At 36.6% G+C, this 12,051-nt stretch overlaps 1 protein-coding gene across 1 annotated transcript; it reads right to left on the bottom strand.

Moving 5' to 3' along the window:
* Nucleotides 1-1,035: 1,035 nt before the first annotated feature.
* On the bottom strand, nt 1,036-11,774 carry LOC145844413 (multifunctional protein CAD-like). Its single transcript, XM_082951812.1, has 3 exons — nt 11,623-11,774; nt 9,977-10,175; nt 1,036-7,767 (listed from the first exon to the last, which is right to left on the bottom strand). Exons 1-3 carry the CDS (start codon nt 11,772-11,774, stop codon nt 1,399-1,401), a joined length of 6,720 nt encoding a protein of 2,239 aa, XP_082807938.1. The 3' UTR covers nt 1,036-1,398.
* Between the last annotated feature and the right edge of the window lie 277 nt (nt 11,775-12,051).

Genomic DNA, 12,051 nt, shown 5'->3' on the forward strand with positions numbered 1-12,051 from the left:
CAAGAAATCGCTTGAATGCACAGGCAGATATGCGGATTGCTATGAGTAATAAATTGCTACGTTTTAAGAAAGTCTTGTGCAATAAATATTAATAAAAGAGTAGCTAAATTTAAAGTGGATTTTAAACTAAAGTCTTAGTCTTTTCAAAATAGTATTGCATAAACAGAAGTTTAAATTTTCGTTAAATAACTTGTGAGTATTTGTCAAACGACGTCATTAGGGATTTTTTCATTAGAGATATAGGATTAAATTTTTATTTTCGTTTACGCTATTAAAAAGAAATGTTTAAAGATAGATTTGTTATTATTTCGTTTGATAATAAGGTAATTAAATTTTAAAATAGTGCCGGTAGAATAACAAATGATGAACTCAAAACTCACTTGCATGACCTTCAGAAAACGTTGATCGTTGCAAAGGGGAGTGAGTTCTGATGTCTTCTCTTAGAAAAATCAGACAAAACTTGTTTAAATTCAGTTTATTGTATTTGAACATTTTAGCTCCCATATGTTTGTATATTTCAGCATCCACATATTTATTTTTTATTAAAATAGTGGACCATCAAAAAAAATTATACACAAATCTTCATCGTTTTATTTCAAATTTTTCTTAAAAAAGCCATTGCATAAATTGCAAGAGAACAAATTAAAAATTTCTAGGGGTGCGGGGCATCAAAAAGGTTGGGAACCACTGGTCTAGTCTAATATAACAAATGGTAAACAGATCAATCTTACAGCTAAACTTCTTTTACTGAAAACTTTTCATGTTGTAAAGGATTGCGCATTGTAGCTAAAAATGTAAATGTTAGTATCAATAAGTTTTACAGATAAAATCTAATATATACTTAGTTTAAAAAGATAGTTTTAAGGATTTATTAAAGAAATTTTGACTTTAAACAGAATAGTGGTTACTAGTGTTTTTTATTTATTTTAGAAATACAAAACACTTATCAGTTTATACAGTATAAACAGATTCGTCTTCATAAAAAATACTTACATATTTTAAAACTTAGTTATTAGGAAACAATACCAAAAGATGAGAAACAATAAAAAACTTTATTTTACAATAGTACAAAGCGAACTGTAAAAATTTAATTTGGTGTAATAAGTGAATAAAATGTGAGTGAAACAGAATGTTTGTTAAAGTTTTGATTATAAGGAATAAACTGAAGAGATTGTAAAGAATAAACTAACTTATAATGATATACAACAACGATTAAAAAGATTGAATAAAACTCAATTTGACTGACTTTAAAGACTATTAAAAAATTTTTGAAACATTACCTAATTGTTGAAAGTTTAAAGTGTGTATGAACCGCGATGTGAAATCTTATACGAAAAGGTAGTTTCAGAATTGTACTAACGAGGCAATACGCGAGAGAAAAATTGCGTGCGTAAAATATTACGGTTTGGTGAGCACCATGTAGAGCAGGGCCATTCTTACGTACATGCCGTACTCGGCCTGCCTGAAGTAGGCCGCCCTCGGGTCACTGTCCACCGAGCCGTGGATTTCCGAGATCCTGGGCAGCGGGTGCATGACCACCATCTTCGCCTTGGCCCTGGTCATGAGCTGGGGCGTGATGATGAACTGGTTCATCGCCACCGCCTCGTATTCCTCCCTCGAAGCGAACCTCTCCTTCTGGATCCTGGTCATGTACAGCACGTCGGTGTCCTGCAGCGCCTCCTCGATCGATCCGTACACCGTCTGCGGGATATTTCTCTCCGCCACGTAGTCGACCACCTCCTGCGGCATGGCCAGCTCGGGCGGCGACACGTACCTGAGGCTGACGCGGTACAGGCACAGGAGCTTGGCTAGCGAGTGCACGGTCCTGCCGTGCTTCAGGTCGCCCACCAGCGTGATCGTCATCCCGTTCACCGTTCCCAGCTCCTCCCTGATCGTGAACACGTCCAGCAAGGCCTGCGTCGGGTGCTCCCCCGCGCCGTCGCCCCCGCTTATCACCGGCTTGTTGCACTCGACGGCCGCCTTCTGCACGACCCCCGGCGTCGGGTGCCGCATCACAACGACGTCGGCGTACTGCGAAGTGACCTTGACCGAGTCCTCGATCGACTCGCCCTTGTTCGAGCTCGAGTACTTCTCGTTGACGGCGATGACCGACCCTCCCAGCCTCTGCATGGCCGACTGGAACGAGCACACCGTCCTGGTGGAAGCCTCGTAGAAAATCGTCGCCAGCACTTTTCCCTTCAGCAGGTCGGAGGGCTTGCCGCCGGTCACGTTGGTTTTGAAGTGGTGCGCCAGGTTGAACAGGTTGTGCAGGTGGCCCTTGCTGAACATGGCGCTGCTCAGCACGTGCTTGCCGTGCAAAGCGAACTGCAGGTTGTAGGACTGGTTCACAGCCAGCGCCTCTTGCGAGAAACCGTCGGCGTCGAAAATTTTGGCGTACTTAGAAACTGGCTTGAGCATGGGAGCTTGCACCTTGAGAGGCTCGCTTGGAAGTATGCTGGAGTTCTTCTCCAAACTGAACTTGGGCTTCACCTCGGTTTCCGCTACGAAATCGCCACCCGCTTTGATATCCAACGCAGTTTCGACAAATGCTGATTCGGCAGAAATGTCGCGGATGTTTTGACCGTCACCCGGTTTGGCGAGAACCTCGCCGTCGATGTAAACTGTTTTCTTCCTCATCACAACTCTGGTTACTTTACCGACGGCCTTCATGCCGGCAAACGGCGTCCACCTCGACTTGGAAAACTTCATCGCGTCCGGTATGGTCCATGACTCGAGCAGGTCGACCTCAATGTAAGTGACGTCGTCGGGCTGAACTGGGATGTTGAAAATTTTGGCGGGATTCGTGTACATTCTCAACACGATATCGTCCAGCGTGAGTCTTCCTTGAGAGACGGCAGTCAAGAGCATTGGCACGACCGTTTCCAAACCTGGTAGACCCGGGGGAGCTTTTTCAGACGTTTTTTCTTCAACAGTGTGGGGTGCGTGGTCCGTAGCAAAGCAATCGATGATTCCCATATTTTCCCACAAAGCGTCCTGGTCTTCCTTGGTCACCAGGTTGGGTTTGACGTTTCCAAAATTCTTTCCAATTCTGGACAAATCGTCTTCGGTGAGGAAAAGGTGATGGGGCGCCACTTCGCAGGTGACCTGCAAGCCGCACTCCTTCGCCTTCTTCACCAGCAGAATCTCTTCTTTCCTTGCCAGGTGGCAAATGTGAACCGACCTGTCGTAAGACTGCGCGAGGAAAAGGACCGCGGCCACGTTCTGCTTTTCGGCGTGGCAGCAAAGCGGCCTGGTCTTGGGCCAGTACTTGAAATGGTCCATCCAAACGGACACGTCTTTCAGCTGCAACGTCGTGAATGTGTCGTTCAAGTAGAGCTTCAGCGCGGCCGACCTCTGAGCCAGCAGCGGCAAATTGGTTGCGTTATCGCTTGAACCTCCAACGAAAAGCGCGAAATCGCACTTTGCCTTCTTCGAAGCGAGCTCCAACGCGAGGTTGAAAGACTCTTCGTCGGTGACAGCCGGGTTCGTGTTGGGCATTGCAAATATCGTTGTGATTCCTCCGGCGAGCGCGGCTTCAGTGCAAGTTGTCCAGTCTTCCTTGTGAGTTGCACCCGGCTCTCGAACATGGACATGAACGTCGATCAATCCTGGCAACTTAACCAACCTCTGCGACGATATACAGTCAATATGAGGGTGCAAGGCTGGAAGCTTGCAATCGGATTTGCGCAAAGCTTGAACAAACAGTTTTGCGCATTTAACGTCGGTTATCAGCGGTATGGAAAGATCAATGGCAAGCCTCCTGAACTTGTAACCTCTCGTCTCTCTGGATCTCACCGAATGAACTTTAGCTGAGCTCCCGCTGCCTGAACTACCACCGCTCCTCATTGGAAGATTAATGATCAAACCGAACGCGCGCTCTTTCAAATAATCCATAATGGACAATTCCGTTTTTGAGGAATCTCCCTTTGACTTGTTGCCATCATCTGACGGCCAAGACAACGGCTTCATACTTAAACCGTGAACAGTGTAAAAGTCAGCAGTTCCTAATGTACCGTATAGTTTGTAACCAAGACTTTCCAGCGTTCTGACGGCAGGTAAAAATTCGTGCTTGTGTTTGTACGACCCTATTGAAATGAGTATGTCCTTATTGGGAAGCTTAAAACCAGTACTAAGCAAAGCTTTTATGTAAGCTTCGTACCTCGTTTGTCCAAAACAAGCAACTTCACCAGTAGAAGCCATCTCAACTCCGAGCATAACATCTGCTCCATTCAACCTAGAAAATGAAAAAAGAGGAACTTTAACACCTACTTTTTGGTTAGCTGAAACAGACGGGCCGTATGAAATGTTAGGGTCGTCCAACATTGGAACGCCAAGTGGAAGATTCATTATAGCACGAGTCGCAACAGCTACCAAATTACAATCTAATGTTTTTGAAACAAAAGGAAAAGACCTTGAAGTTCTTACATTGCACTCAATAACTTTCAGCTTGTTGTCTTTCGCAATCAACTGCAAGTTAAACGGTCCACTGACTTGCAGCTGCTCAGCGATCGCATGAACTATGTGATTGATTTTGCTCATAGTTTCTTTGTTCATATCTTGGGGAGGCGTCACGAGAGTGGCATCACCCGAGTGGATTCCCGCGTTTTCAACGTGCTCTGACACCACCATGCGGACAACCTTGCCGTGATAAGCAACAGCATCCACGTCTATCTCTTTGGCTTCCAAAATAAACTTTGAAATAACCACCGGATATTCTTTTGATATTGTGGTTGAATCGCCTAAGTATTCAGTCAAGTCTTCTTCTGAATGAATGACCGACATAGCAGCTCCGCTCAACACGTATGAAGGTCTGACCAGACAGGGGTACTTGACTTTTTCACAAAACGCTTGCACTTCATTCATGTTATTGAGCTCTTTCCATCTTGGTTGAGATATTTGGATGGAATCTAACATTCTTGAAAATTTGAAACGATTTTCAGCATTGTCAATAGACTCAGGTGATGTTCCGAGTACATTAACGTTTTGGCGATGCAAAGCCATGGCAATGTTGTTTGGCAGCTGTCCACCCATGCTTACAATAACTCCTAATGGTTTCTCCATTTCACAAATATCCAGGACTGTTTCAAATGACAGTTCTTCGAAATACAAACGCTCACACTGATCATAATCAGTACTGACAGTTTCAGGATTGCAATTGACCATAATCGTTTTGTACCCGAGTCTTCCTAGCTCTGTCACGCATTGAACGGCACACCAATCAAATTCAACGCTGCTACCAATTCTGTATGCTCCAGAACCGAGCACAATTACATAGTTGCCATTAAACTCCAAATCGTTACAAGACTTGGAGTCAGAGTCGTAAGTCAAGTACAAATAGTTTGTAGTAGCAGGCCATTCTGCCGCAACTGTATCTATTTGTCTTACTGAGCTTGTGATATTATATTGCTTCCTTTGGGATCTAACAACTAGTTCAGTACTTGTGATTAACTTGGCAATCTGTTTATCTGAAAAACCAAGCTGCTTAGAAAGTCTCATTTGATCTTTCGAAATAGTAAGGTTGTTTGAACCAACTTTTTCTAGGGTTTTAGTCATATCAATGATACGTTTGAATTTGTTTAAAAACCACTGATCGATTTTGGTCAAACTGTAGAGCTGTTCAATAGTATAGCCCTTATATAAAGCAGCAGCAAGCACAAACATTCTTTGATCAGTAGGTGTTTTTAATATTTCCTCATCTAGCACCTCTTTGTCATGGCAAAACCCATTAGTAGATTCATCAACCATTCTTAAAGCCTTTTGAAATGCTTCTTCAAACCTTCTACCTATTGCCATAACTTCTCCAACACTTTTCATACTGCTGCCAATTTTTGTGCTGACTCTGGAAAACTTTTTAAGATCCCATCTTGGAATCTTAACTACACAATAATCAAGACTTGGTTCAAAATTTGCAGTTGTACAACCGGTTACAGTGTTCTTCAACTCTGGTAATGGTTTACCTAGTGCAAGCTTTGCAGCAATATAAGCAAGAGGATACCCAGTTGCCTTACTGGCAAGAGCTGAACTTCTTGATAATCTGGCGTTAACTTCAATTATATAAAACTCCTTTGAGTCGGGATTGAGTGCATACTGGATGTTACACTCACCTACAACACCCAAATGACGAATGCAATTGATAGCGGTTGTTCGCAGCATGTTGTAATCATCATCTGTCAAAGTTTGACTTGGTGCAACGACAATTGATTCTCCAGTGTGAATTCCGAGCGGATCAACGTTTTCCATGTTGCAAACTGTAATGCAGTTGTCATAAGCATCTCTGACAACTTCATACTCAACTTCTTTCCACCCTTTAAGAGATTTGTCAATGATAACCTGGCTAGAATGCGCGAATGCTGACTGGATTAAAGCTCTGAACTGCGCTTCATCATCAGCAAATCCTGATCCTAGACCTCCTAGTGCATAAGCAGCTCTTACTAGTACAGGATAACCAAGTTTTTCTGCAACCTTAAGAGCCTCATCTAAGTTTTCAGCGCAACCACTTGGTGCTACCCTCTCTCCAATTTGCTCCATTTGTTCAGCAAAAGCTTTTCTGTCTTCTGTCATTTCAATGGAAGCGATTGGCGTTCCAAGAACTTGGACATCGTAAGCTTTAAGTATTCCTTTGTTTTTCAGAATACATCCACAGTTCAAAGCAGTCTGCCCGCCAAATGTGAGCAAGATGCTATCTGGACGCTCGCAGTCAATAACCTGTTCCACATACTCGGGAGTAATTGGCAAGAAATATATTTTATCAGCTAAGCCACGTGATGTTTGTACAGTGGCAATATTGGGGTTGATCAAAACTGTTCTTATACCTTCTTCTTTCAAAGCTTTGATAGCCTGAGTACCTGAATAATCGAATTCACCAGCTTGTCCAATACTTAATCCTCCAGAACCAAGAATCAAAACTTTTTTTGGTGTAACACGTTTGCAAGGAACATTCTTTTCATCTACATTTTCATTAAACGCTTCAAAAAGCAACTTTTTAACAGATGGCTTGACTGCAATTGATTTCTGGTAAACTTCAACCAATTGATAGAAAACATCAAACATCATTTCCAAATCTCTTGGACCAGCAGTGTGCTCGGGATGAAACTGACAACTAAAGTATGGTTCAAAAGTGTGGAGAATTCCTTCATTTGTATCATCATTCGTGTTCACAAACAAAGGCTCCCAATTGTCAGGTAGAGTTTCAGGATTGACAGCAAAACCGTGGTTCTGAGAAGTGATGAAACATCTGTTGGTACCGACCAAGGTGCATGGCTGATTGTGACCTCTGTTACCAAACTTCATTTTGAAGGTTTCGCACTCTAACGCCAAACTAAGCAACTGGTGACCCAAGCAAATACCAAACATAGGCACTCCTTTTTTAACGTTTAGGTACTTTTGCAAGTTCTTAATGGTAGTTGAACACATTGTTGGATCACCAGGCCCATTACTTAGAAACAAACCATCAAATTCCATTTTGGTAAAATCAGCAGACCAGGGCACAACAGTAACTTTGAAGTTTCTTCTGACCAAGCACCGGATCTGGTTGTTTTTCATTCCACAGTCAACCGCTACCACGTGATATTTTCCTTCAGGGTTGTACACTCTGATCTCTTTGTTGGAAACTTCATCAACCAGATTGCGCAGATTTGGATTGACAAAGGTGAGATTTTTAGGGACTTGCTCTGCAGTCTTTCCAACCAGCAACTTGCACAGCATTGTACCGTGTGAACGAATCTTCTTGGTTAACCCTCTCGTGTCAATTCCTTCAATTCCAGGCACCTAAAAAAATAATAGTTTGTTTAAGCTATCTTAAAATATATATTACGTAAAACATTTTGTAAACTTAAAATCAATTTAAGCAATTAGGGAATTGTCACTATTTGAATCAAAAAATGCAGGCCTGAATAACTAATAACTAATCTGAGTTTATGAAAAAACTAATAAAAATATAGTAAGACAAAACTAAAAAAAATATTTTGATAATCAAACTTGAGTAGTTTAAAAAAATAAAAACTAAAAAAAGTGACTTCATCTAGAATAATTATAGTAACCAGAGCAAAATGCACATCTTTTAAGAAACAAGTTGATTCTAAATATATATAAAAATGAAACCAATCTGAGTCAGACTAAGTTTTACAAAAATCTTTAAAATAAACTAGCCAAGTTTTTAAAGTATTTCAAACTAGTCTCAGTGGCATGAATGCATGGCAACTCTTTAAAAATAATAAACTTCAAAATAAATATAAATGATGAGATGGGTCATTATACAGAAATTCCCTTAAAAAAATATACTTAATGTATATTATTACTGATTATAGATTCTTTATATTCTGAAACTTTAGTTTAATACAGAAATTACGTTTATAAAAACACTATACACAAATTATAACACTTGTTTTCATCTTTTAAACTAAATTTATCTTTTTACCTTCTAATTCTTATCTAAAATCGAAATTAATCTAAAATTAAAACTTTGAGGGCATATGAGGGTTCACCTTGTTTTTTACAAATTGATCTAAAGAGTTTTATCTGAGCTATTAGACTAAAATTTAAAAAAAAATTATAGAAAATTATATAAATTATAGCAAATCTATAGGAAAGTTATCAAAAAAAAACAACAAATTTCAAACGTTGCGAACATGTTTTTAAAGTAAATAAAGTAAAATATGTCATTAACCATTTATAAGCACAGTCTTGATAAGATATTTACGAAAGTTCGAAAGTTTTTGAGCTCTAATTTAAGTTACAAAAGCAAACTTTAGATAAATTGTGTTTAATATAAAATTATTTTTTTTATCAGCTAGGTAGTGCTATAGAGTCACAGTTTTGTACTGAGATTACAAAGTTTTAGATTTTAAGAAAACTATTTCATTTATTTAATTTTTAATTGTTATAAAAAAATTACGTGTTTTTCACTGCGCAGTGTTTTTGTTTTGGCTTTTTAATTTCATTCCCCAAGCAAAAAAACAAAATTTATAGGCATTTCTAGGGATTTTCACACTTTTTTCAATTTTTAAGAGATTTTTCAGAATATTGAATATTTATAGGGATTTATGGGGAAGTGGGAACCCAATGGAAGGCTCTAACCAAAAAGATGAAAACAGACTACTTCACTAAAATCTATGTTCTTCTTGATTTTTTAACCAATCTCCTTCAAATTTTCTGAGTAAGTCTATTACTAATATTTTAATCTTTTGAATGGAGAGAGTTTTTTATCTTTTTAGTAATGTTTTTTAAACACCACCATAGTCTTTTCAAGAATATAAGGAATGTTTCCTGAAAATTTGAGGTGTTGAGCAAAAAATGAAGGAAAAGATAGATTTTTTATGAATTTTTAAACTTGTAAGAATACTAAAAAATTAAAAAATGCGGTTAGTTTGTTTGTATTGGATACTTTATTAAATAATATTTATTTATTTCAAAAACTAATTATTTTTTATATTCTATAAACAAGATTGCAACTCTTTGAGTCAAAAACTGTCTGTGACCAAAAGCTGTCCTGTTTAATTGCTTTTTAAATGTGTTTTTTATTAAAAAATGTTTTGATCATGATCAAAAAAATTGTCTATATGATAAATTTTTTGTGTTAAATCGAAATTTTACTATTTTACATTTTAAAATAATTGTTTAAAATTCTAGTTTTTTGTGATTTTTATTCAAAACTACAGGTTTTTTCAGGTTTTTAAGCTTAAATTGTCAAACTCCAGGATTTTCCAGGTTTTTTGGCAACCCTGTGTATATTGTTAGGAATGCTTCCTAAAAACTTTAGTTATTTATCTTAAACAATAAAAATAAATATTTTTAGTGAAATAGTAGTATAATTTCACTTTTTTATTTTATGCCTCCTATAAATATCCTATCCTAACCTCTAACTTGGATCACTTATACCTCAAAAATTATTTTGAACTTTAAAAAATAGTAAAATGTAACTAGTAGCCTACTTATTTATGTAAAAATAAGAATAAAAGATGATTATCAGAAAACTAACATTTTGTTCAATTAACCATGCACTCAATGTTTTGTTAGAAGACCAGTGTTGAGGGTACTCACAGTTTTCCATTACTATTAGAGCTGAGGCATGGATGGCATCAGACTCGAACCAGCGTGAAACTCCATGGTTGTCTAGACTTTCATTGGGAATACCGTAATTTCCTATCAGCGGGTATGTAAGCACTAATAGCTGTCCTCTATAAAATTAATTATAGATTTCTTTTACTATTTTAGACTAAAATTTAAATAACTACTAAATTATTAAACTTTAGTCAAGACAAAATAGTAAAAATATCTGTTTCTTATTAAGTTTTCAAATAGCAAAAATTACAATTCTTTAATTACAAAAACCAAGTTGGCAGTAAATTCTGTACAAGTTAACAGTGCAATAAAATTTTGAAAATATCAATAAAATTGTCATTCAAATTTCAAAAACAAATTACATCAGGCAGACTTTCTACCACAGACAAAAATTCCTCAACCTTACAGTTTTGTATTCAGACTTCATTTTTCATATAAACATTATTTATGATTCCTTTACCAAATTTCACACTGTTTATATCATTATAACACACATCATTCTTTAGAAATAGTCATTGTATTATACATAATAAATCGTAACTAAAACATACTCTTTAAGGGCATAGGGGGAGGTAAACAACCTTTCACAATTTGATCTTATTTTATAGTTTTAATTAAGCTACAAGATGCTTTTTACTAATTTCATTTTTTATATATTTTTATTTGAAAATTCAAAGTAGCTTTTGAGATATAGCCGGTCGAAGTTGGAGCCAACAATAGGATCCTTATAGGAGGCACAAACTAAAACGGCAAATAACTAGAAATCACTAAAAATTTATCTTCTCCTACGTTTTTTGAGATAAATACCTGAAATTTTTCAGGAAATGATCCTTGCAATATTTAAAAAATTCTGTTGCAAGCAATTTTTTAAAATTATACAAAAAACGTTTTTATTATAAAATTATTATTCTTTGATTTTTTTTAATTTTGTTTCGACAGATTTTATAAATATTCTAAGGAACATTTTCTGAAAGTTAGAGGTATTTATCTCAAAAAACGTATAAGATAAATTTTTAGTGGTTTATAGTTATTTGCCGTTTTAGTTTGTGCCTTCTATAAGGATCCTATTGCTGGCTCCCACTTTGAGCTGCTATATCTTAAAAATTATTTTAAATTTCAAAACCTGTAAAACGCATCTCGTAGCTTAGTTAAAACTCTATAAAATAAGATCAAATTATAAAAAAAATTTATTTACCCTTCTATGCCCTTAAATAAAACAACAAACTTTTAATAACTCTCACAGAGTTATTTAAACTTAAACTTTATATTTGCAAAAATGATAATTTGTATAAAAACACACTGAACATGAGACTTATAAGTTTGTGAAAAAACAAAAAAGAAACAGTTTGGATTATAACAGCCTATTGAATTTACAAACCATTTAATAATTAAACCAATTTAATTTACACTTAAAAATAAAACAAACTTAGAAATTTTGATATTTATGGAAAATTTATAATTTCCTTATATTTTCAAATTAAGAATTAATATCAAGAGTAGATTACAAACAACCTTTTACATAAGTTAACTTTTTGTTTTCATAACAATTCAAATTTAATATACCTGTATGAAGGATCAGTAAGTGATTGAGGGTATCCAACCATTCCAGTTTGAAAGACAATTTCACCATCAGCATCTACATCTGCACCAAAATGCTTACCTTCATAAACTGTGCCATCTTCAAGTACTATGCATGCGGGCTTTTGATTATTCATTTTGATAAGGAAGTAATTTTCTAAATTTGTCTAATTTCCCTAAAATAACAAATATTTTCAGTAAAAGTTCTAAGGGATCATAGTATACAATGATTCAGTAAAATTTTTGAGAACTTTTGTATAAAAACAGCTTGAAATACCAGAACTACTTTCTTTAATAGACAAAAATTTTCTTGTTTTCAACAATGGTTAAGTTTATTTTTTGCATCTGGAATCTCATAAGCTATGTAAATTATATACCACCTCAAGGATACTATTCTTAGATACAAAAGAGCTA

This window comes from Thalia democratica, chromosome 9, assembly GCF_965202585.1.
Source record: "Thalia democratica chromosome 9, ktThaDemo2.hap1.1, whole genome shotgun sequence".
Lineage (NCBI taxonomy): Eukaryota > Metazoa > Chordata > Thaliacea > Salpida > Salpidae > Thalia > Thalia democratica.